This window comes from Marmota flaviventris, chromosome 18 (assembly GCF_047511675.1).
Source record: "Marmota flaviventris isolate mMarFla1 chromosome 18, mMarFla1.hap1, whole genome shotgun sequence".
Classification (NCBI taxonomy): domain Eukaryota; kingdom Metazoa; phylum Chordata; class Mammalia; order Rodentia; family Sciuridae; genus Marmota; species Marmota flaviventris.
The window spans coordinates 12,567,526-12,592,944 of record NC_092515.1 but is presented as its reverse complement, the minus strand read 5'-3'; the positions used below and the strand labels follow the sequence as shown (position 1 = coordinate 12,592,944).

The following is a 25,419-nucleotide window of genomic DNA, read 5'->3' as shown; positions in this document are numbered from 1 at the left end:
TGACCGCCCGATTGCAGCCAGTGGAAGGGCAATCGCCTTGACCCGTAAACTGAGAGCAAGTGGTGCCATCCTGCTTCCGTGTTGCTTGGGTGTAGAAGCGCCATCTGTGGGTTGGGATAGAAGCTTGAGAGAGATTAAGGATTAGTAAAAGAAGAAGAGGGTTGGAGAGAAAACTTGAGTTTGGTGGGCCTCAGCGTGGTGGAAGTCCAGGACTGGACATTTGGAACGGTGCTTTCTTAAGGCAGGAGACATGGCACCAGGGGGAATGGCCCAGGAACTTGGCCGCCGTTGAGGGAGTAAGTGTAACTGTAGGGGGTCCCATCCATCGAGGTTCCAATGATTGAGGATGCAGCTGTTGAAGTAAGACTGCGTCACCCGGTTGAAGAGGGTCCAATTCAGATCCTGGTGTGGTGCTGGGATAGAGGTAACAGATGGCACAGGAAGACACTGGTCTGCATGTTCTCTTAGGAGTTTGTGTAGAAGTGTGAGATAGGGCAGGTAGGACACAAGGGGAGGAGAAGTGACTGGAAAGCTTTGGTTGATTAAGGAAGGGCACCCATGGAGTAGCTACAAGAGGCTAAGGCCTGAGGGGGTTCTAGAGGCTGCCTGAATTCGGGTGAGGGCCAATGGGCAGGAGATTGGGCCAGGACAGCCTGAGTTCAATAGTAAGATTAGAGGGATGATCCTTGAAAGTGCCATTAGCCCTCTCAACCTGACCCAAGGATTGGGGACAGTAGGGAATGTGGAGCCTCCAGTGATGTTGAGGCCTTTGGAGACTAGTCGAACAACCTGAGAAGTGAAGGTCGGACCATTGTCTGACTGGTTGGAGGCAGGAAGTCTGAACCTGGGAATGATCTGCTCGATGAGGATGGAAGTGACATTGTCAGCAGTTTCCCTGGAGGTAGGGAAGGCTTCTATCCAACTGTAAGAGAGTGCTGTCCCCAAGTCATAAGCAGTTAGATTCTGTGCCAAGGCTTGCCCAAAGAGGAGGGAACTATCCCTGAAGCCTTGGGGTAGGACTGTCCGTGTCAGCTGTTGAGACCTGAAGGATGTAGGGTCTTCCCATGTGAAGGCAAAGGGGTAATAAGGGTCAGGATGGAGGGGCACTGTAAAGAAGGCAGCTTTAAGATCCGGGATAGTAAAGTGAGTGGTCGAAGGGGGGATATGAGAAAGAAGAGTGTGAGGGTTGGGAACCAGCAGGTGGATGGTAATAACCGCCTAGTTAATTAGGAAGAGATCCTGGACTAAGTGATAGGCTCCCGAGGGTTTGCGCACCAGCAATAAGGGGGTGTTGCAGGGGGAGTCAGTAGGGATGAGGAATCCCTGGGCAAGTAACCCATTCCTCTGGTGATAAACCCATCAGTCTATGATGGGTTTAAGTCCCTCCCTGTGGGTTTTGGCGATGGGAAATTGGGAACACGAAGGAAATTTAGTTTGAGGTTTCAGCTGGATACGGACTGGCTTGTGGTGCGAGGCTATGACCAGCTTGGAGATGTCCCAGACCTGGGGATCAACTAGGTCAGGGGTCAATGGCACAGTAGGTACTGTCAGGTTTTTAGAGAGGGTAAGGATTAGAGACAGAAAGAGATAGATAGTAGTATTCTTGGGGTGTAGTTGGAGGGTGGCTCCTAATAATTGGAGAACATCTCTGCCTAGGAGAGGAACCGGACAGGATGGAACGACCAGAAAAGAGTGTGTGAAAGGGTGTCCCTCCAGGGTACAGGCCAGCTTAGTAGTTCGGTTTGGGGAGGAGGGTTTGCCGTCAATCTCCATAACTGAGACCTGGGAATGAAACAGAGGCCCAGAGTGGGTGAACAAGACAGAATAGGTAGCTCCCGTGTCCACAGGAAATTTATGGATACCCGCTACCTGGAGCATTAACTTGGGCTTGGTGAGGGTGATGGGGGTCCTTGAGTCGGGCTTCTTCAGTCTTCTGTGAGCCCCAATAGTTCAAGAGAAGGGACTGCCTGGCTGGTCATACCCCCGCATGGAGGCACCAAGGAAGGGCCAGCCATGGGGCAGTCACTCTTCCAATGTCCTGTCTACTAACAAGTGAGGCGTGGCCTGGAAGGAGGCCTTGGGTTTAGGCATTAGCGAGCCCAGTGACCTTCGCATCCACATTTGAAGCAAGCCCCCCTGGTGGAGAGGAATGCTGGGTCCCCTGTGGAGCTCTTGCTTGAGCCATAGGCCTCAGGGCTGCTGCCAAGGCCTGGGTTTGGAGTGTTACCTTTTTCTGCAATGGAGCCTACTTGGCTAGTTCAGCTGACTCCTTCTGGACATGATAAACTTTAAAGGCCATCTTCACAGATCTCAGATAGGGGACTGAAGGCCCTCTTCAGCTCGTTTGAGCTTTTTTCTAATATCATGGGCCGATTGAGTAATAATGAAATGGGTTGCTCACACTGTAGCCCCAGAGGGAGTCTCAGGATCCAGTTTAGTATATTTGGTGAGGGCCTCCATAAGGCGGTTGAGAAATAAGGCTCTCATCTGGATCCTCTGTGATTTCTCTCAGCTTATCAAGGTTAACCACTGCCTGCATTGCTGCTATAAGGTCGGCGACCTAGTTGGCCATCTTGATAGTCCCAGTTGGGTTCGGTTAGGGGAATGGCTGCTTCACCTGTGGGGAGAGTCATATCTGTTAAACGAATTTAATCAGGATGATCTTATGCAGGCTGCTGGATGTGGGCTCACTCATCAGGGGTAAGGGTGGAGGACAGAAGGACATAGACGTCATGCCAGGTAAGAGTGTAAGTCCGGGAGAGGTATCAGAATTCCTTAATATAACTAGAAGAGTCAGCAGAGAAGGCCCAAGGTGCTTTTCAGTCTGGGAAAGATCTTGACGTGACAATGGGATGTGTACTCTGATGATCCCTTCAGCACCAGCCACTTCCCTGCGAGGACAAAGGAGCTTTGGGTTATCTGGTAAGAGGGTCTGGTGGGACCGGGTGTGGGAATTGACAGGAGAAGAGTGGGGGAGGGGAAGGGTTTATCAGTAGAAGAGGTGGGCAGAGGAGTCATGGCTGCAGGAGAGTGGGGGGAGAGGAGTGGGAGGGGATTGGCCAGAGTAGAGGGGGGAGGACAGGAAGGTGAGGCTGAGAGAAGCTCGGGTGGATCTGAGAATGAGGAAGAAAAAGTAGAACAATGGGAAAGTGGTTCCCTAGCAAGGAGGACTTGAGCAGAGAACAGAATGGAGAGGAGAGGGAAGGACGGGAGCAGATCTCAAAAAGCCAGAACGTTTTGCCCACTTCCCTGTCCGGCGACAGAAACTGTGCAATTCAGTGAGGGTTTAAAATCAAAAGTTCCTTCTGGGGCCCATTGTGACCCATGGTCTAGGTCCCACTGGGGCCAGGCCACAGTGGAATAGAAGACCAGGCGGTTACAGCAGTAGGTCTTGAGTGAGCCCTAACTTGGCAAAATTTGAATGTAGACACCCAAAGGACTTTGGGGTCTAAGGAGAGGACTCTGTGTTTCCCATGACCTCTGGCACCCTCAGGGGTGGGTGGGAGCAGAAAAAGGCATCCCAAATTCTGCTGGCACTCACCAGAGGCATGGATAGAGTTGGGCAGGGATTGAGGCATCCCTGCAATTCACTCTGGGGCCCAAATGGATCGGGAGTGGCTCACAGGAGGACTGGGACATCACCACAGTTCCTGGAGCCCTGAACGGACCCTGCAGGAGTCTATGGCACGCGTGACTTATGGATAGACCCCACGGATGTACCCCACTCCTGTCAGCCCGCATGAAGGGAGAGGGAACTAAGGTGCAGCTTAGGAATTTCTTGGTTCCTCTGAAGAGGAGGGTGGACCTCTACCCCAGATGTAAGGTATGGGGGAGGCCCGAAAATGCCTCCCAGGTCTCGGCACCAGATTTAAGATCAGGCAACAGGCGGCAACCAAAGGAGGCAGATTTAAAAAGGCCACTGAACGAGGCCTTATTAACACTCACTCCCGGGCGGAACTCCATCAGACCCACAGAGTGGACAGGAGGAGGGGCTGAGGGGAAACCCCATGGGGCTCGACAGGACTGGAATTTGATGGGGCAGGAAGGGAAGGGCTTGGGACAGGAAAAGGGATTTTTAGAGTCCCTTGTCCCAGTGGAGTTGGTCAGGGGAACTGGCTGAGATCCAGGATTGGCCAGGAGACCCTGCTGATTGACAGGTGGTTCCATTGGTGCCTGATTGATGTTTCTTTTGTGCCTGCGGGCTGCTTGGTACTTTGTTCCTGAGTCACCACCTCTGACCTGACACTTTCTACTTCTATGAATTTGACTATTCTATGTACCTCAAATAAGTGGAATCCTATTTGTACTTTTGTGACTAGATGATTTTATTTAGTAATAATATCTCCAGGTTAATCCATGTTTTAGCATGTGTCAGAATTTCCGTCTTATTTAAGGCTAAATAATATTCCACTATAGGTATTGACCATATTTTATTTATCCATTGATTTGCGGATGGACATGTGAGTTACTTCTACCTTTTGGCTATTTTGCATAATGAACATAGATATATGAGACCCTGCTTTCACCTCTTTTGGGTACATCCCCAGAAGTGGAATTGCTGAGCCATATGGTCATTCTATTTTTAATTTTTTGAGGAACTGCCATACTGTTTTCCATAGCAGCTGTACATACTGTTTTACACCTTGCTTTTTTCCACTCAGTAATACATTTTGGAAAATTATCCATGTTCCCATATAAAGATCTAACTCGCTGGTTTTCAAAAATAATTTTTTGAAGTATAATAAATGTACAGAAAAATGCACAAATAATAAATGAGCAGTTTGGTTAAATTTTATGCACTTGGGGCTTGGGTTGTGGTTCAGTGGCAGAACGCTTGCCTTGCACATGTGAGACACTGGGTTCGATCCTCAGCACCACATAAAAATAAACAAACAAGATAAAGATATTGTATCCATGTATACTAAAAAAAAAATTATGCACTGAATAGGCTACTGACTCACCAGAACTCAATCCAAAATAAGAACATGACCAGCCCCTACTTCATGCCTCTTCCTGGCTGCCCCCAGGTAACCACTGTCTGGATTTCCACCTACATGGATCACTTTGCTTGGTTTCCTATTCTATATAAATGAAGTAATACAATGTGTATTATTTTTATGCCTGCTGCCTTTTGCTTTGCTTTGTTTGTGAAATTCATTGCATGGTTGCAGTAGCTGTAGGTCTTTTATTTGCATTGATCTACAATTTCTTTTGTGTGAAGATGGCACAACTTATCTATCATCCTGTTGGTGGGAGTTTGTCCTTTGGTAGACATTATGTTCTATCCAGCTGGGTCCATTGCTGGGTCATGTGCTATGTTCACCTGTAGCAGACACTGCCAACCTGTTGTCCAGGTGGTTGAACCAATTTGCACTCCTGGTGGAAGTTCCCCTCCTGCACATACTCTAGTGTTCCTTTTAGCTGTTCTGGTGGGTGTGTATTGGTATCGCATTTGATTTTAATTAGCATTTCCCAGATGACTGGTTGAATTAGGTTTGGTTTATTTGTTTTTGCTCTATCACTGAGCCACATCTCCAGCATCCCCTTTTCTCCTAACCCCAAGGTAATGGATTAGTTGAGTGTTTTTTTGTTTGTTTGTTTGTTTTTGTTTTTAATGTGGTGGTGTATGCCTGAAATCTGAGCAACTCAGGAGGCTGAGGCAGGAGGATCACGGGTTCAAAGCCATGTTCAGCAACTTAAATATGTTCATTATTCCCTTGGATTTCCTTTTTTGTGAAGTTTATGTTCAGGCTTTGCCTGCTTTTCTATATGCACACACATACACACACACACACACAACTATTTGTCTTTTTTTTTTTTTTCCCCCCCATGCTGGGAATTGAACCCAGGGCCTTGGGCAAGCTAGGCTATCACTACCACCAAGCCACATCCTCAAACCTCATTCTTTTCTTTTGGTACCAAGGATTGAACTCAGGTGCACTTAATCACGAGCCACATCCCTACCCCTTTTTTATATTTTATTTAGAGACAGGGTCTCACTGAGTTGCTGAGGCTGGCTTTGAACTTGCAATCTTCCTGCCTCAGCCTCCTGAGCTGCTGGGATTACAGGCGTGTGCCTCAACGCCCAACCCTCATTCTTTTTTTTAGTTGTAGATGGACACAATACCTTTATTTTATTTGCTTATTTTTATGTGGTGCCAAGGATCAAACCCAGTGCCTCACTCATGCTAGGCAAGCGCTCTACCACTGAGCTACAACCCTAGCCTCCAAATAGGTCTTCACTTTTTTCATTTTTTTTTTTTTTTGGTGGTGCTGGGGATTGAACCCAGGGTCTTCTGCATGCAAGGCAAGCACTCTACCAGTTGAGCTATATCCTCAGCCTTTGTCTCATTTTTTAATAATTTGGATAATGCATTTTTTTCTTTTTCTTTTATGCTGGGGATTGAATCCAAGGCCTTGTGCATTCGAGGCAAACACTCTGCCAACTGAGCTATATCCCCAGCCCTGGTAATGCTTTTTTTTAAAATAGGAAAACCACAGAAGCATTGTGTCCTCCTCAGTGCATGGCAGGTAACACATGATGATTTGTCCTTTTGCTGGTGAGGTTAACTAATTTCACCTTGTATTAGTCAGCTTTTTGTCACTGTGACCAAAATACCTGACAAAAGCAATTTAAAAGTAGGGAAGATTTATTTTGGCTCATAGTTTCAGAGGTCTCCATCCATGGGCAGCAGCTCCATTGCTTTGGGCCTGAGGTGAGATACAGCATCATGGCAGAAGGACAGAAGACAATTAGAAGAAAGCTGCTTATCCTGTGGAAGCCAGAAGGCAAAGACCCACTCCTTCAATTAGATCTCACCTCCTAGAGTTTCCACCACCTCCCCAAATGCCATCAAATTGTTAATCCACTGATGGGTTCAGAGCCCTCCAATCATTTCCCGAAAACCTCACCTCTGAACATTGCTGCATTGGGGACCAAGGCTTCCTTCATCATGTAAGCCTTTGGGAGACTTTCCAGATTCAAACCATTTAACCCATCTGGTTTGGGGCATGTCTGCTAGTTTTCTCCATAATACTGTAGTTTTCCCTGTGACTCATGAGTAAGTGTGGGAGGAGGACTCTTTGAGACTAAATAACATCCTATTTCTCTTCCGACTTTCACTGGATGGAGTAAGGCCTCCATCCGGGATCCTTGCTGGGAGCTCACGTTCAACATATCAAACCCATCACAGACTGTAAGCTGGGGCCTCCCCCAGCCCCTAAAAGGGATGGGCTGGGGAGACTATTCAAGGCTGATGATGGCCAGAGGGCTCTAGCAAGATGTGAACTCATGCCAAGGAGGATGGGGACCCACAGAGCTCAGCAATTTGGTGAAAAACTGAGGCTGCTAGGAATTCATGCCCTCATGCCACAAATATGTAAGGATGGCCCGTTTGTACTAAGCACTGCTTTAGGCCCTGAGGCACAGCGGTGAACAAAAGCGCTCCAATCCCAGGCTTGGCAGAGCTGAAGCCGCAGGGAGGATTCAAAAGAGAGACAAACAAGATCTGTGTTTCATTGTCACAGAAGACAACTGGAGCAAGGTTAAGGAGATAGTGACGGGGTATCCCTCCTGGGTAAAACACTCTGCCCCCTCACCCTCTCCCTGTCTCTGTCATCTGCCAGAAACTCTGGCTGAGCCAAGTGCACTAGCAGACGCCATCTGTTCTCCCCAGGACTGGGGCCTGTGCCAGCTCCAGCGTCTGGACTCTTGGCATGGTGCCCCGGAGCCCTGGGGCGAGGGAACTCCGGATGGCCCCACATCAGGCTGGGGAATCCTTCTGTCTGGCCAGATGAAGGGCTTCTGGAAATGGAAGGCCAATGCAAGCTGGGTGGGCTCCCTGAAGGAGGTGGAGGCTTGCAGGTGGGGGAAAGCCCTCCAATCAGTCAGATGGAAGGATGGAAATAATAACAATAATGGCACATCAGACATGTTCAGAGTACATACTTAGGATTTGGGTAAATACTGGATATTTGTTATCACACCTAATCTAACCCCTTTATGTATGTTATGTCTAAGAGGCAGGGAGTATTTCCCTAATTTTCAAATGAAAAAATTGGGGTTCAGAGAGGTAAAGTCATTGTCCACAGGTCACACCGCAAGTGCCCTGAAGAGCCTGGCAAAGAACCAGCTCTGTGTGAACCCAAACTCTGACTCATGAACATCACCTGCATCACTTGAAAAGCAGCGCAGTGCTCCACCCTCGGTCCCACTTCTTGGCCTCCTTTCCCTGGAAGCTCCCCCTCTGGCTGCCTTCGGCCTCTGCTTCCTCCCCTCCTCTGGGATCAGCAAGGAACTCAGTCCTGCGTTATGATCTGCTGTTTTTGGACCGGTTGTTTACCTTGCCATCTCTGGGCCTCACTTTCTTCATCTGTGAAATAGGAATGAAAACCCAGCTACTGCGAGAATGAATGGGATGATGTAATGTCATACACTGAACACAGGGCTTGGGGCATCATCTGCACTTGATGAATTAGCTGTGTGCTCTTAGGCAAGTTACCTAACATCTCTGTGCCTCTTTCCTGCCCTGTAAAGCAAGGCAATAAATGATAGTGCCTCTCTGGGGTGTTCTGAGGAATAACTGTGAAAGTGCATATGTAAGACACTTAGTGGGCACCTAGTGCACGCATTGTAGCTGTTATCATTATTTGTTATTATTGGGCAACGGGGGTTGTGGTGGTGGGTGGGGGGGCCAAGCCAGGAAGGCCCTGGAGAATCCGGGGCGCCCCTTCCTCCTACCTGCAGCACTAGAGCCTGGGCGAGGGGAGGAGGGGCTGCTATTTCTTATGCCCCTGCCTTCCCAGGCACCGGCCAGTGGCTGACATCAGCATTCAAGGCCCTCTCCCCGGCCTCCGCGGAGGGGCGGAGCCTGGAGCCCCCGCCCCGCCCCCGCGCGCTGCGGGGCCGGGGCGCTGGGACTCAGCCCAACGCGGAGCGCAGACCTGGAGCCCCGGCTGGGTCCGAACATCGCTGGGTTAGCACACCGTGCAGGCAGCAGGTCAGAGCGTGTGTCGGTGCGGGGGGCTCAGGAGGTGGGGGTCTGACTGTGGGCGGTGAGGGAGGGGGCACCGTCCCCCCCCCCCCAGGGTCCTGGCGTTGGAGAGCTGGAGGCAAAACTGTGGCATCGGCTTATAGAGGTTTGGAGTGAGCAGGCGGAGGCTTGGGCCTCCCCCAGGGAGATCATAGGGCGAGAAGAAATATTCTTTGTGGTTGTGTTGAGTGTGATACATACATGTGAGCTGAGGTTGGGGGAATTATGGGGCGAGGCGTACCAGGGAGGACTGAGGTAAACCGGGAGCCGTTTGGAGAACTGGAAGGTGTATGGGGAGTTTTTTTTTGGGGGGGGGTCTTGGGTGCGGGTGGAGTTGGGAGCGGGCAATGAATGTTTAGGGCAGGTGTGCAAAAGAAGAGAGCAGGGAAAATGTGGGTGTGCGTGTGTGGGAAGCCTGTGCGTGTGGAGGTATGTGTGTGGTTTCTGATGCTATGGGGATTAGGAGTGTGCAAGCAGTCACTTGGGCTAAATGTGTAAGAAGGTTGCAAGCCTGGGAGGGGTGTTTTTGGGGAGCTGATGTTTGTGCAAGGAATCCTTTGACAGATCACCTGCAGGGGAGGGGTGGGATTGCTTGGATGGGGCTGTGTTGCAGGGGCCTTGGGAACTCAGAAGTGTGCAGTCCTGGGAATGTGCAGGAGGAGACGGTGCTAGGGTGAAGTCAGGGGCCACTGAGGGTGGGGGATGGGTGTGTGTACTTAGGAAGGATGTGTGGGCCTGGGTGGGTGGTGAGGAGAGGTGAGCCTGAATTAGGGGAGGAGGGAGAGTTCATGGGCAAGTCAGGCATGGTTTGGAATAAGCGTGCAACAGGTATGTGTTTTGCCTGAAGGAGAAGCCCAGAATCGAATGTCCAAACACCTGGCTTCTCTTTGTAACTTGGGCCAACCTCTTTTGCTCTCTGGGCCTGAATTACAGATCTGTAAAATGGATCTATAATTCATCTCTGCCTGAGTATCTCCAAAGTCCAGGGTTGGGAGGCGGGGAGGAAGGTAAGTCTTTTCTTCTTAGTTGTTGATGGAACTTTATTTTACTCATTTATTTACATGTGGTGCTGAGGCTCGAACCCATGCCTTCTTCCACTGAGCCTGAGCCTCAGCCCCAGCCCGGAATGTAAGTCTTTTTACAACTTGTGTTGTCTTCCCTCTGCCCCCAGGAATCCTTTGCCAGAGACTCCTCCAGCCATGGACAGCCCTAGTCTTCGGGATCTTCAACAGCCTCTGCTGGCAGGCACAGCCTGTCAGCCCCCTGCCCGGGAGCCTGTCAAACCTGAGCTAGTGCCCCCATCAAGAGAAATAGCCTTTGCAGAGTCCCTAAGAGGTTGGCAGTTCCCACCACCACCTCTTCCCTCTGTGAGTGGAGGCCTGGGAGAGCCAGGGCCCCCTGTCCTTGAGGTAGGAGCAGCAGATCCTGGTGGGAGCCAGGGGACCGGGCTGGGGGTGAAGCCAGCTGCAGTCAATATTTGGCAGGCCAGTGGCTGAAGTCTCACTTCCCAACTGTGGGTGGGCTGCTGGGATTTCTAGTTAGTGTTCTTCCTGTTCTGTCTCTCCTGATTTTCTTCTTCTTCTTTTTTTTGGCAGCACTGGGGATTGAACCTAGGGCCTCGCAGGTTCTAGGCAAGCACTCTAACATTGAGTTACACACCCAGCCCTTTTTATTTTTTGAGACAGATTCTCCCTAAATTGCCAAGGTTGGTCTCCAACCTGCAATCCTCCTGTCTTGGCCTCCCAAGTAGCTGGGATTATAGGTGTACACTGCCATGTCCACTTCTAGTTTCTTTATTGGTTTTGTTCCAGATTCATCCCTCCTCTTTCTTCCCTGGTCTTTGCCTTTTTGTTTTCCTTCTGATTTCTGTCTCCTCTGTGCTCTAGCTGCTTCTCTTTTTGGGGGGTTGGGGTAGAGAACTGGGGATTGAACCCAAGGGTGCTTGACAACTGAGCCACATCCCCAGCCCTTTTTATTTTTTTGAGACAGGGTCTCACTAAGCTGCTTGGGGTCTTGTTGTATGGCTGAGGCTGACCTCAAACTTGTGCTCCGCCTGCCTCAGCCTCCAGAGTCTCTGGGATTACAGGCGTGTGCAACTCTGCCTCTCTCTTCAAAACCCATATATATACCTCTGGACTGTGACCCTTTTGTCAAATTCATGTTACTTTTTTACTATTTCTCACTGCTGTACATACTGTCAAACTTGTTCTTTATTTTTTAATGGTTTTCCAATTAATCTAAGAAATTACCCAAAATGTAAACCATCTATCACTATAAATCCTCATCTGTTCATGGTTGCTGGGCTCAGGAACCTGGGAAGGACTCAGGTGGAGGCTCTGCCTTGGGGTCTTCCATGAGCTTGCAGCCAGTGGCTGGAGCTAGACCTGGCGCTAGCCGGGGCCTGTCCCTTCCTGTGGTCTCGGGGTATTCCGTGCATTGTCTCCGGCAGCTTTGGGGCCATCAGACCTCCAGCCTCCAGAGGGTGTGTTTCAGCAAAGCAGCAGCTGCCCCATCTTTTCCCATCTAACTCAGCCGAGGAAGTCGTGTAGCATTACTTTACCACATTCTTTTGATGACAAGTTAAGTTGTGAACCTGCCTAGGTTCATGGTGGAGGGGACCCAGACCTCATTCCTTGATGGGAGGAATACTGAAGTCACACTTTAAGAAGAGCAGATGAGGTGAGCATGGTGGTGTAAGCCTGTAATCCAGTGAATCAGGAGGCTGAGGCAGGAGGATTGCAGGTTCCAGGCCAGCCTGTTATTTAGTGAGGCCTAAGCAACTTAGACCCCCCCCCTCAAAATAAACAAACAAATAAATAGGCTGGGGCAGGGTGTGACTCAATTTTTTTCATGGTAGTGTGCTCCTGGGCTTCAATCCCCAGTACTGGGTTGGGGGAAAGACATGGAATGGAAGATTGTTGTGACCATTTTTGGAAAATGCCACCTGCCACATATAGCATCACTTTAGCTGAAGATTTTGAACACCTTATCAATTTTGCTAGTTCACATTCTATTATCTGCAGCTCTATGCTTGTCATTGTCTTTGAAAAATCATTTTTAGGAACAAGTATTATTATTTTTTGGTTGTGGGAATTTAACCCAGGGGTGCTTTACCACCGAGCCATATCCCCAGCTCTTTTTGAGTCAGGGCCTTGCTAAGTTGCAGAGGCTGGTTTTGAATTCACGATCCTGCCTCAGACTTCCCAGCTGCTGGGATAGCAGGTGTGCACCACTGCACCCTGTTTACGAAAACTTATTTTTAGGCCTAGAAGGTATCTTCTTCCAGAAAGCACATGGAGTGGTATTCAGCTGCCTGGATGCACTGATGCAGAGACCATTTGTAATCTTATTAGTTCAAGGTTTGAATTTTCTGAGTGGCAAATTTATCTGCAGGGCAAGAGGGGCCTCCTGTGTTTGTGTAACCAAATTAACCTTGATTAAGTTTTGTCCTTAATTCCTTAAATCTTGTGAGCTATCTGCTGCTTCAGTTTTTGATTTGATGGTGTAGGCCTTGTGCATGCTCCACACCTGCTCTGCTGCTGAGCTACATTCCCAGATTTTTATGATGGGACCTCACTAAGTTGCCCAGGCTGACTCTGAACTTGTGATCCTCCTGTCTCAACTTCCTGAAGAGCTGAGATTACAGGTGTGTGCCACTACACCTGGCTATTTGTAAGATTCTTCCTATAATATACTTTCCATCTAGAAACTGAAGTTTTCAGCAGGCAGTGTCCTAATTATTTAGGACACTGGAGCATTTTATAACTTCCCATCTTTTTGCAAGTTCCTGATGTCTGTCTTCACTTCAGGCACTTTTAACTCAGAGGCTGTAGCATTCTGTTTATGACCCATGACTGGACCTGTCAATCTCCAGAAAATGATGTGCAGGTGGGGCTCTTTCTGAACAGGACCCACAGCTTCTCCTCTAAGGGATCCAGGACAGAGGAGCCCAGAGCCCACCTCTGTGAGCAACTTTCACGCCTCTGGGGAGGTACTACAGGAGTCTTCAGTGGTGCCTCAGGGCAGAGCAGTGGGCAGGGAAGGTGGGTGGAGATGCCCACCCAAGGCTCTCTCCTTCCACAGGATACGTCATCCAGTGACAGCGACTCAGACTGGGACGTGGGCAGCCCCCTCTCCCCCCTTCTGCCCGCTGACCACCTCGGCCTGGCAGTCTTCTCCATGCTGTGCTGTTTCTGGCCCCTGGGCATCGCTTCCTTCTGTCTGGCCCAGAAGGTCAGTCTGCGTGGGACAGGGAGGGTACTGGGCTTAAGGGAACATTTACATCGTGTAAACAAGAGGAGCCATGGCCGAAGGCAGCGGGGAGATGGGAGAAGGATCCCCTGAGCCTGCCTTCTGGGGCACACCACTGAACTCCCCTGTGCCTTCTTGTTTTTCTCTATAAAATGGGAATAATTCCTGCCTTGGGGTCACTGTGAGAATCAAGACATATAGTAACATACTTTATCAGTCACGCAGTGTTCCCATTGACCCGCTGTGCCTGATTCACAGTAGGTGCTTGGAGGCATTGGAATGCATGAATTGGTTTACTGGGTGGAGGAAGGGCTGTGGGAAGCAGAGTGGGGATGAGGGACACCTTTGTCACAGTGGCCACTGCCTCTACAGACCAACAAGGCTTGGGCCGAGGGGGACGTCCAGGGAGCAGGGGCTGCCTCCCGCCGCGCCTTCCTGCTGGGGGTCCTCGCCATCGGACTGGGCCTGTGCACATATGCAGCTGCGCTGGTGACGCTGGCTGCCTATCTTGCCTCTCGAGCCCCACCCTAGTTCCCCCACTGTGACCCCAGAGGCTGGTGGCCCAGTGCATCTGTGGGCAGGACACGGAGATTCCTGGTGCTGAAAGCGGAGGCAGCAGCATCCAGAAAGGGGAGTGAGCTAGAGACCCTCTCCCCTTCCTGGCCGCCTCTCACCAGGCAGCAGCAACATGAGAAATTAAACAAGACACCCTTGCAGCCAAACTTGAGTCTGTCATGTGTACGGGGAGGTGGACTCGGTGGTGGTGTAAGGACCAGGCAGGTGACATAGGGGTGCAGGGTCCTCACACTGTAGTATGTTCAGTGGTTAGTAGAGGATTGAGCCAGGTCCCAAGTCCTCAGTTCCCCACCCGGCAGCCATGCAACTCGGCCCAAGGGACATCTCTTCCAGCCTCACTTCCTCTCATCTGTAAAATGATTTTCTCTATACATCAAGCTTACATACATCCCTCATAGAAATGGCCACCTGCTCTCTCCCTCTGCACTCTTCTGACACCTGAGTGGCAGAATCAGCACAGCCTGCCTAGGCAACAGAAGTGAGAACACTGAGGTATAACTGGTCCTGGGCTCAATTAAGGGTCTGGTATCTGCACTCTCGATGTTCCTCATCCACTTCATTCTATGCCAGCCCCCACCACGGGGAGAGAAAACTTCCCTAGTAGCTCAAGACTCCTTTCCCAGGTCCTTCCAAATCAAAGGGACTAGGCTTGGGAAGGATGGGACTCTAGCCAGGTGTAAAGGTGCACACCTGTAATCCAAGCAGCTCAGGAAACTAAGGCAGGAGGATCATGAGCTCAAAGCCAGGCTCAGCAACTTAGCAAGACCCTGTCTCTAAGTATTAAACACAAAAAAGGGCTGGGGATGTGGCTCAGTGGTTAAGCACCCCTGAGCTCAATCCCTGGTACCACACACATACACACACACACACAAAAAAAAAAAAAGGACTCTAAGAAAAACATGAAAGTGCTGGCACCAGGCAAGCAGGACAGCTGTTTGCACAGAGCTTAGCAGAAGCAAAGGGAGAGCGCACCAATTGGAACTGGCATCAAGTAATAAAAAAACCCTGCCGCTTAAGTCTTCTCACTGTTTAATGCCATTGATGGATTTTGCTAGAAAACAGCTTTCCCAGAGCATCTAACAGAGCACAATTTCAAGCTAAAGATATCTGTGCATTTCCTTCCTGGTTACAGGAGGATGAAGACGCTCCAGGGGGGCAAGTGGGGATTCTGTGAGCTAACTCAAGCATGTGAAGCAAATAGTAGAGGGTCAAGACTCACGAAACCCCCTATCCCAGGGGTTTGCAGACCCAGCCCATGGGGCCTAGTTGCTCTTAAGCTCCCCGCAAACACTAAATACTGCTGGGGAGCAGTCAAAAGGCAAGGATGCCCATGACCTCCAAAACCCTTGGGTGCCACCACCCGACTGGGCATCGTGAGCCTCAACTGCTATTTACAGAGGAGTGATACCCAGCCTGCAGATCTTCCTGGGGTCCCTGGGTTTTATCTAAACAGGAAGGGCTCTGAGACTGGACTGGGGTGGGGGGATGCTTGTTCCTCTGCTAACTAGCTGGTGACCTCGGCAGCTAACTGGCTTCTGAGCTTATTTCCTCATCTTCAAATGAGCCCCACCTCATGGGGTTGCTGGTGGGTTAAAGCAGCACTCGGCCAGATTCCTCCTGTGGCTCACAAGGTCCCACAGGGTCCCTGGTTCATGTTGTCTCCCTTTCCTGCCCTTCTCATTCCACTCACCACACTGGCTGCCTGGCTGGTCCTTGGGGCACTCTCTCCTGTTACACAAGAACTTGTTCCCTTTCCTCCTGCAAGGCTCCCCTGCTTGGTGTCTCCATTCACGTATTACATCTGCCTCTCCCCAAATGACTCTCCCAGTCTCATTCCTTATTTCTTGTTTTTGTCACATTTACCAGCAATTTTTTTGTTTCCTCACCCCACTGCTTCTAGAACACAAGCCCAGGGTCTGTGGTTCACTGCCAGGTTCTCAGCACCCAGCAGGGCTTGATGCAGTAGGTGTTCAGCTGGACACTGAGTGCATACCAACACATTCATCAACACGGGGGACTCCTTTTAATGCTGTCCTTGGGAGGAGGGGTCTATAACCTAGGCCGACTGTCAGGGGCCAAGCCCCTCCCACCTCAATAGAAGCCCTGCAGCTGTGGTGCCGAAGGCCACACAGGCACCCTGGACAGAGAGGGGAGGCTGGGCACTGGCTTTCTCCAGCCTGAAGATGGTGGCGGTGGGAAGGGCGCCCTGTGCGGCTGGCCTCAGCTCTTGGAGTAGCGCCTCTGCAGCGATTCCCGGTAGAAGCGGAAGACGTGCTGTGAGGCGGCCTGGGCGGCAGCCAGGCACTGCTGGAGCTGGCAGGAGAGGCGAGTCAGTGCCAGGGCTTCACCCCACACCCATCTGCAGCCCAGCAGGCCCAAGAGGTTCCTGGACTCCACTGACTCCAAGCCCCACCCCCCAGCCGACCACTCCCCTTCCCACCCCAGGCAAGGCAGGTGGGGAGGGGATTATCTCTAGTGACTTATCTCCCACTTTATAAGCTTTCTTAGTGGGGAGCAGGAGGAAGAAGCTTCAGGGATCTGAGGCTGGCAGCAACCAGACCTGAGACCAATGGGAGCAGCATTCAGACACCCTGGAAGATACCCCAACCTTGCGGAGCCACGGCTCCTCAGAGCTCAATGAGCTGGTCAGACCTTGGGATTTGGAGCCATGGTGTCAAGAGACCTCCAATCTTTACTGCCACATGTTCCTAGGTTTGTAGGAAGGGCCAGGTTGGAAATGCAACCATCTCGCCCCATAGTTCCAAGTTCAGTACCTTAGAGACCCTACCCTCTGAGCTTGAAGCTGAGGGCCCTCAGAAGCTCTGCCTCCCACTTTCAAACCATGCTCCACCTTTTTTCCTATCTCACAAATTGGGCTTCCCTCCAAATTTCCACCAAGGTTTCCATGGTTACAAATATTGAAGCCCCTACCCCCCCCACCGGCTTTCACCCCACCCCATGCTGGTACCTCGGTATCAGAGTAGAGCCCCTTGGTGGTGGACATCAGTAGCTTCCGTTCCACACTGTCTAGAGCAAAGGTCAGGACTGCTCGCGCCTCCTAGGGACAAGAGGTAGAAGGTAGCTGAAGTCCTCGAAGCCCTGCTTTCCCACATCTCAAGTGCAGCTGTTTTGTCTAAATATTACTCTGATCCTGGGTAACAGTTATCTCCTTTGTAGAACTGGCCCCCATGCTTCTGATTCCAACCAGCTGCCACACCTGCCACTTAGAGGAGCCAATGCTAGTCATTTACCGGGCTCCTTTCCAGCAGCCAACCCCCTTTCTAGGCTCCATGCTCTGCAAGGGCTGGAGACCAGTGGATCATATTCTTTAGACTCTCTCGCTGTTAGTTCAACCAGTAAAGAAAATCTCTTGGGAAATGGGGAAGAGCATCTCAGTCCTCATTCTGACAGTAGCAGCTGCTGTAATAGCCACAGAGGTGACGGGTTCTGCACTTCAGCATCCAGGATTGAGGCAGGACATCTTTTGAGCATCAAGAACCAACTGCGACAATGTCTCCAATAGTACTGCAGCATTCCCCTTTGCCTCTCAAGACTCTTCCAACATTGTCCTTACCCATCCCTATATTAAATACCTCCATCCTAAGTACCCCAAGTGTTGTGTGGTTTTCCTGACTGGCTAAGACCATGAGAAAACCCCAAAGAACAAGGACCTTAGGGCACTGCAAGCCTGAGTGGGTAAAGAAAGCTTTCTAGCCTTTGGATTTTTTTTTTTTTGGTACTGGGATTGCACAGGCCAGGCAAGCGCTTTATCACTGAGGTACATACATCTCTAACCTGTCCTCCATCCTCTTAATATGAAAGGATGGAGCTGACAGAGGCTACCTCGGCCTCAGGAAAGATGCTGGCCAGAGAGAATGAAGCCAATATACAGAAAAAAAGCAGGGATGAGAAATGAAGTAAGGAAATCTGTTTGAAGTTCTGGTTTTAACTAGACCTCTGTTCTTTCAGGGTTTGGAAACAAAAGCCAACACATTCTTGTTTGGCTTGTGCATGTCTTGAGTTGGGTTCTAGGACTTGCAGCTGAATGAATCCTGACGAACAGAGCAGGGCCTGCCAACTGGGGCTGAGGTGCGTGCGCCAACTGACTTGGAGACAGTGAGTCCTGGAGGAAGGCCGAGAGCCACCCAGCCATAGCCCTTCATACCTACCTTTTCTTGCTTGGCTGTGGGGTCCAGCACCAGGATCCCATCAGAGTCCAGGGCACAGGTGACCCCGCAGAACAGGGCTCGCATGGGCACACCTGCATCCACCAATGCCATGCAGGCAGCATTCAGGCAACAGGCCAGGAGCTGAGCCCAACGGGAACAGTTAAGAAGAACACCTACTGGAGAGCTGGCAGCTGAAGGATCACAGCAACCTGTACCTGCTAATGCCCATGGCAGACCTCACTAGCAGATCCCAGAAAGGCAGCATGGTGGGGGATAAGCAGCTCTGGGATCAAGTAAGCCCTGTTTCACACCTGGCTTTGCTATCTTTCAGCTGTGATCTTGATCAACTGACTTACGGAGTCTCAACCTCATCTCTACATGGGAACCATGATGATATTAACAAATGCATGCTAAAAGCACACAGCAAGTATCTTCAGGGAAACAGGGTCAGAGGGGAGAAACCTCTCAAGGTGACATGGGACAGGCACTGGCAAAGCCAGGCCCAACACTGAGGAATCTGTAGTCATCCTTGACACCAGGTGATGGAGTCAGGGTGGAGGGAGGAGCCGTCACAGGCTGGAGCTGCCGCAGTTTCCTGTTTTTCATCCCTAGGCTTAGCAGAGCGGAGAACGGCTTCAGCTTTATAATCGCTCTACCACTAACAGTCACTTCCCCTGGGCTTTAGTTTTCACCTCTTTAAATGAGTTCTTAACAGGTTTTCCCTCCTTCCATCCACACAGTGCCCGCCTAAACGGGCCACACACCAGCAATGCCCTCTAGAAATGCCCATTTCTGGCCTTCATCCTCAACCTCACTTGCCTAAAGCACAGGAATCTTTCAAAGGCAGAGGTTCTGATCCCTCTGCCCTGCCTGCTCAGGGTTCCCCGAGTGTCAACAAACTGGACCCACATTAAGGGGCAGGCTGGTGATCACTGGCACAGACTTGGAAGTCAGGCAGGCTTAGGCGAGTCCTGCCTCTGCTGCTGTCCACCTGTGTCCTTAGGCAAGGCACTTCCCTTCTCTGAGCCTAAGTTTCCTCATCTGAAACATCTGTCAAAGTCCTTGGGCCCAAGTCCTGGACGAGCCACTTACACAAGGAACATGAAAGCATTTGATTTGTGTGCTGAGGATTCAATGAGTTTAAGTATATAAGGTGCTCAGAACAGTGCCTGGCACACAGCAAGCGCTTAAGGTGTGTCTGTCTCCTTCTTTATCAGCTGGTGCCTGCCAAGTGTCTGGTGTTACAAAGCCACCAGAAGAGATTCTGGAGTACTTCCTGTCAGAGGGTGGACAGGGGAAGGATACGGAGCCTGCATCGCTGACTACCTGGAGCACCACCGTGATGGAGGTGCGTGGGTGCAGCGCTCCTAGCACCACCGCCTCGCACGTGTTCCTGATCAACCGCTCCCGGCTCTTCTCTGCTACACCTAGGGAAATTGAGGGGAGGTTGTCAGGCTCCTCCCTTCTACCTGGTTCCCCTTCCACTTGCCCCACGACCTGGAGGAAAGCCCTGTGAAAGGGGTCTGCAGGTTCGTCGTGGGATGGCACAGGAACCTGCGTGGACGACAGGATTAGCAGTGGGAAGAGTGCGGGCCGACTGCCACCCACCCACCCTGGCTACCATCAGCACCCAAGGAAGGAATACAGCGGAGTCTTGTGCTGCGGCTCATGTCCATGCCCATGCCCATGCCCATCGGGCCAGGCCAGACCACAGGGAGTGAAAGGAGACAGGGTGAAAGGGCAGAAAAACAGGTTAAAAGAGGAACTGGAGACAGGGAAGAGATGGGGGAAATTGACAGACGCTGAGACACAGAGGCAGGTAGAGAAAGACACGGAAACAACAGATGGCGACTGGCGGGTGTGGTAAAGACTGGGGAAAACAGGCAGGAAGGAGGCGGCTAAGGTCCCAGTGAACTGGACCTTTAGAGGTTCAGCTGGGCCCAGTTACCAGGCAACCCGATCTTTGGTCTCAGGATCACTTCGAGCGTGGCCTTGTTGAAGATCTCTTTGCTGACCTTCACCTCGGCTGGCCCATACACACCCGCCAGGACAGAGGTATCACCTGGGAAGACAGCAAGGGAGGCTTTAGTCACACCTTCCCTGCTTCTGGGTCCCAATTTGCAGCGATGGCTAGGGTTCCCCATGTCGCCCCTGCCATCTGTTGGCAGCAATTCAAGGACCCACTTCACTTCGGCCTCCACTTCCTCATTTATAAAACAGGTTGACACCAGCATCTCCCTCACAGTGTTTTTGTGAGGAGTAAATCACTGTCCAAAGCTTGGGGTGCAGCTCAGGGGTACAGCTCTTACTTGCCTAGCACATGCAAGGCTCTGGGTTCCCTCCCCAGAATCTCTCTCTCTCTCTCACACACACACACACACACACACACACACACAGCACTTCACTCACAACTCTTAGAGGACACCGCCTGGCCCACGTGGAGCACACAGGAGACTTTAGCTCATATTATCAACTGACCCCCACCCGGGAAGCTCAGTGTTTAATCTCTGCAGTTTCTTGTACCTTAGAACCATCACAGAGGAAAGGAGGCCTATGTGCCATCTGTCTCCCGCCCCCCCGCCCCCCACCCTGTCTGAACATGAGGCTGAGGCATATTTCAGTATCACCGAGGTTCCTTGCCTGCTTCTATTTAAGAAACAAAAATCAAACTGGATTATAGATCAGTGCTACAAACTGCAAATAAATATGTGGCAAGGAACAAGCTCACAGGCAGGCTCCAGGGGGACGGGGTACAGCAGCCACTCGCACAACTGCCTGAGGCAATGCTTCCTCCATCCTTCACCCCCACAGGCTGAGCAGACGGGTTAGAAAGAACTGGAAGAACCCAGTTCAGGTCCCTACAGTTCTGCTGCTTCTCAGAGTTACAGAGAACTGGTTAGTCAGGCTGAACCCAGTCCTCCCCCGTGGGACTAGGGTCTGCACAGTCCACCTTTCTCCATGGTGGCACTAGATCATGACTCTCCTGTCCTCAACAAGAGGCTTGGGTAAGGAGGCAAGGAAGCGGAGGAACCAGCTCACTGTTCTTAGGTCTCCCTCACCCCAGGACTAAAAACCCCATTTTCCAGCTAAGAGTGGGAAAGAGTTAGAACTGGGGGGGGTGGGGGGTGGTCTAGGCCCCATTGCCTACTTTTTTTTTTTTTGGTATTGGGGATTGAACCCAGAGGCGCTTAACCACTGAGCCACAACCCCAGCCCCCAGCCCTTTTTATTCTGACAGAGTCTAAGTTGCTTAGGGCCTTGCTAAGTTGATGAGGCTGACCTCAAACTTGTGATCCTCCTGCCTTAGCCTCCCAAGCCACTGGACCCATCTTCTTCTCTTGTCAAAAAAAAAAAAAAAAAAAAAAAAAAAAAAGCTGCAGGACGAGGAATTCTTAGTGGACAAGGAGGCTAGGGAAGACAGCTAGAGCAGAAGGAGGCAGGCTGGGAAGCCATGTCCTTGGGCCCCACCTTGTTTCCTCAACATTCTGCTTCTCTCAATCAGTTCTGGGGATATCAGAATTCAAAGATATCATCCTCCTGGTCCCATAGTGTTTGGGTCTGAGAGGTCCGGGTCAGCGGCACAGGACCTAGGACTGTCCACTGCTGCATCCCAGGCAGCTCAGGTGGAGATCTGCGTCACCCTGCCTTTCTCTTTTCTGAGCTTCTGGGCTCATCTGTGAATCAAGCTGCTGCTTTTTCTTTGTGGGGGAGGGGCAGGTACCTGAGATTTTACTCAAGGGTGCTGGACCACTGAGCCATATCCCCAGCCCCATTTTGTATTTTATTAGAGACAGGATCTCACTGAGTTGCTTGGTGCCTCAGAAAATTACTGAGGCTGGCTTTGAACTTGTGATCCTCCTGCCTCAGCTTCCTGAGCCAAGGGATTACAGGCATGCACCAATGCACCTGGCTAATCAAGCTTCTTAAGGAAATCAGAGGCAGAAAGATTGAGGATGGGAGTGGGGGGCTTCTGGTAGGTGTGGGGAGGGCTGCACCACGGGCACGCCCTAAACCTCTCTGGTTTCTTCCTCACTGCTGAGTGTGGCGGGACTTCATCCTGCTTAGGTGTACCCCTTCCTCTCCATCCTTCTCTTCCTCAGAATCCCTACCACTGAACAGGTCTCTGGGTTCTGTCAAAATGGGGACATAGAGGGTTTTCTCCGGGAAGATGGAGTCATTAATATACAGGTGATTTGCACACTTAATTCGGCGGACACAACATTTTGTTTGTATGTGGTGCTGAGGATCGAACCCGGGCTGCACGCATGCCAGGTGAGCGCGCTACAGCTTGAGCCACATCCCCAGCCCCTGCACACTTAATATGGTTTGCACCTGGTATTTGAGTGTTAGTCCAGCTGGGGTATCTGTGGGTTCCAACTGATGCTGCAGATGTCTTTCCCTCACTGGCAAGCAGGCTGAATGCACCAGGCTTCCATAGGAAGGAGCCCATCTCAGGGAATGGATATTCAGGGAATTCCTTTCCCCTTCTATCTCTTCTCCCAAAGACTCCCTACTTTCCCTGACACTATGCCCACCTCCCTCCCTCCTGACTTCTTCCTCTAAGCCCATTACCCTCAAATCTGTCCCTGGGTACTCAGTCCCTGCCACATAGACCTCTGACCTTTTTATTATTTGCAAAATGAAAGACTGGACTCAAACATAATAGTTTCCAAACTTCTCTGACAACTCACACAAATGTGTATAAATGGAATGAAGACAGCATAAAACAATTCTACCCGTTATTGCTTTGATGTGCTCTATGGTTTCTTCTCTATTCCACTTAAAAAATAATACTGGTTGCAACCCAATAACGCAGTAGTTCTCACCCTGGGTGCATACTTGAGTCACTAGGGAGTTTAAAAAGATTCCTATGCCCAGGCCCTTCTCCTAAGGCTTCTAATTTAACTGCTCAAAGGTGGGGCACAGGCACTGGGAGCCTCAAAGTTCCCCAGCTAATTTTAACATTCAGCCAAACCTGCAATCTACAGTGTAAAACCATGAAGCTCTATGGGGGCTGGGGTACAGTTCAGTGATACAGCATCTGCCCTACATGCACAAGGTCCTCAGTCTGATTCCCAGAACTGCAAAACAAAATACCCACAGGAGCTCTAGCCCAGCTTCTAAACATTGGCCTGCAATCAGAATCACTGCATGACTTTTTTTTTTTTTTGAGAGTGGAAGCTTTATTAAGGGACAGCAGAAAAGACTTCTCCCCGGAGGAGGAAGGGATGGAGGAAGGAGACCAGAAAGGTGGAATCTGTGGAAGGGTGCATGACTTGAATTAAAAATAAAATGCTTGTTTTTGCCAGGTGAGGTGGCACAGGCCTGTAATCCCAACTCAGGAGGCTGAGGCAGGAGGATTCCAAATTTGAGGCCCGCCTGGGCAACTTAGCAAACAAAAAATAAAAAGGGCTGGAGATGCAGCTCTGTAGTGAAGTGCTCCTGGGTTCAATCCCCAGCACTGAAGGGGGGAAAATGCAAGGCCAGACTAGGTATGTGGTGAGTTCTGGGGATCTGCATTTTTATAACTTTGCCAGAGAGTCTGAGGCCAGAAGTACACACCGTTTGAGTGTCTGCAAGGATTTCCATTTGCTCTAGGGCTCTGTGGGTTTGGGTTTAGAATGCTGGGCTGCTTTTCTTTCTCTCTTTTAAAAACAGGGTCTAACTATGTTGCTCAGGCTGGTCTGGAACTTCTGGGCTCAAATGATCCTCCAGAGTAGCAGGGACCACAGGGGTAAATGCCACAGTGCCTTGCTTCTCGTTCCTTAGGTTCTAAGAAAAGTCAGGCATCTGAAACCAGCCTGAGAGGTGTGCTACAGGGAGGCCTGAGGGGGAGGAATGGCTAAGCAACTGAGGGATTCTCTTCCTTAGAAACCCAATCTACCCTCACAGGGGGGAATGATGACCTTTGCTCCAGAAGAATCTGCCTTGAAGCCATATTCTTACCCAAATAGAAAACCCCTCGTTGGGGTTTTCATTCCTGTTACTCTAGATGGACTGTTACACCTGAGCACTGGAGCCCTATCCTCTTATCTTCTCCAGGATGTGGCTCCAACAAGTCTCCCCTCACTCCACCCCACAATCATCCCATTTACTTGATCCTGCCACAGCAGAACTCCTGAAGTATTGTCTCCACTTGCTGCCTGTTCTTCCTTACCTTGACCCAATGGCTCCACTGCAGCATCTTGTCAGTGTCACCAATAGCCTCCAAATTATTGACCCTAACATGATCCAGCCTCTCAGAGTGAAAGAGCTGGGCAGTCCTTACAGCTCCAACACTGTTCTCTCTTGGTTCTGGTTACCACCCTCTTTTGGTTTTCCCCTGCTTCACTGGCAGCTCCTTCTCAATCTCCTTTGCTAGCTCCTCATACCCCATGAGCTCAAAGTTGGAAGGGCCTGGGGCCCATCTCTTTTCCATCGCTCAATTGATGGGGGTGGGAGTGCTGAAGGTATTTGTCAACCCAGGTTAGGAACATTATCTTCAATCTGAAAAATTATTTACTTGGTTTATTTAAAGTTATTAAAGTAACCCGCCGCGGTGTTATTATAATTGAGCCTGAGGTGTTGATGTGCTTGTTGAAGGGATATTTACGTAAATGAACATATCTGCCTTAATAGGTGATGTAGGTCCCCAGGATGTGTGTGTAGGAGGTAGGGCAAAAAAACTACTCAAGGGGGAATATTTTCCTTGCTGAGGTTTTTCCCTATTCTGGAATATTCGCTCTTATGGGGTGGTCCGCCCCTGTCTCATCCTGAGAATTACCTAACAGGGTGAAGGAAACGTTCGAATCAGGAGGGAGAAATGTGTATCCCGCTGTATCCACAAGTATTCACTCGGATAAGAAGTTCTGCATCGGTGCGGGGGGCGGGCATAAACCAGCTAATATCGCAAGATGGGCACACCATTGTAAAGTACACCACAGCCGTTCTTCAAAATAAATACGACCTAGGTATACGTGACTCAGACAATTCCAGTTTAAATTCTTACCTTGCAGAAAAGAAGCAGAGCCATCCGGCCGAGACAGCAGGTTCTGTTCACAAGCAAAGTGCCGGAGGCTACAGCCGGGACCTCGAGGGCTGGAACTTCCAGCCTCACTGCAGACCTTGGCGTCAGCCTGTATCGCCCCCTCCATTTCGCCAGAGCCCACGTGCCGGTACCGGCACGGTAGCTTCCGCACCGTTTCGCGCCGCGCGCTTACGTACGTACAGACTGCGTACCCAGTGCGCATGCGCTCGTCCGGGGCCCACTCAGAATCGGCGCCAGCACGTGTCTCAGCGTTTACCAACAATCTGGCTCCGCCCACTCCCACCTCCTAACTCTAGCAAAGCCATTGGACCATAGCAAAAAGGGGGCGGGCCTTGGCTTGGGCTCAACCTACCCAAGGTCCCCCG

At 50.6% G+C, this 25,419-nt stretch overlaps 2 protein-coding genes across 2 annotated transcripts; one reads left to right on the top strand and one right to left on the bottom strand.

Moving 5' to 3' along the window:
- Positions 1-8,919: 8,919 nt before the first annotated feature.
- On the top strand, positions 8,920-14,005 carry Tmem91 (transmembrane protein 91). The gene is made up of 4 exons (XM_027920655.2): positions 8,920-8,999; positions 10,204-10,441; positions 13,116-13,265; positions 13,656-14,005. The coding sequence occupies exons 2-4, from the start codon at positions 10,232-10,234 to the stop codon at positions 13,812-13,814; spliced, it is 519 nt and encodes a 172-aa protein (XP_027776456.2). The 5' UTR covers positions 8,920-8,999; positions 10,204-10,231; the 3' UTR covers positions 13,815-14,005.
- Positions 14,006-15,863: 1,858 nt separating this feature from the next.
- Exosc5 (exosome component 5) lies at positions 15,864-25,291 on the bottom strand. Its single transcript, XM_027920643.2, has 6 exons — positions 25,016-25,291; positions 19,977-20,090; positions 19,334-19,455; positions 18,029-18,169; positions 16,828-16,917; positions 15,864-16,172 (listed from the first exon to the last, which is right to left on the bottom strand). The coding sequence occupies exons 1-6, from the start codon at positions 25,254-25,256 to the stop codon at positions 16,080-16,082; spliced, it is 801 nt and encodes a 266-aa protein (XP_027776444.2). The 5' UTR covers positions 25,257-25,291; the 3' UTR covers positions 15,864-16,079.
- Between the last annotated feature and the right edge of the window lie 128 nt (positions 25,292-25,419).

Bases quoted from the DNA above. Each gene is read 5' to 3' on its own strand.
- Tmem91 (XM_027920655.2), top strand. From the start codon at position 10,232: ATGGACAGCCCTAGTCTTCGGGATCTTCAACAGCCTCTGCTGGCAGGC. The intron at 10,442-13,115 runs GTAGGAGCAGCA...CTCCTTCCACAG, and splicing joins CAGGGCCCCCTGTCCTTGAG to GATACGTCATCCAGTGACAG. The intron at 13,266-13,655 runs GTCAGTCTGCGT...CTGCCTCTACAG, and splicing joins CCTTCTGTCTGGCCCAGAAG to ACCAACAAGGCTTGGGCCGA.
- Exosc5 (XM_027920643.2), bottom strand. From the start codon at position 25,256: ATGCGCACTGGGTACGCAGTCTGTACGTACGTAAGCGCGCGGCGCGAA. The intron at 18,170-19,333 runs GTATCCTTCCCC...CGTTGGGCTCAG, and splicing joins TAGTCAGCGATGCAGGCTCC to CTCCTGGCCTGTTGCCTGAA. The intron at 16,918-18,028 runs GTAGGTATGAAG...TCTTGTCCCTAG, and splicing joins CCACAGCCAAGCAAGAAAAG to GAGGCGCGAGCAGTCCTGAC.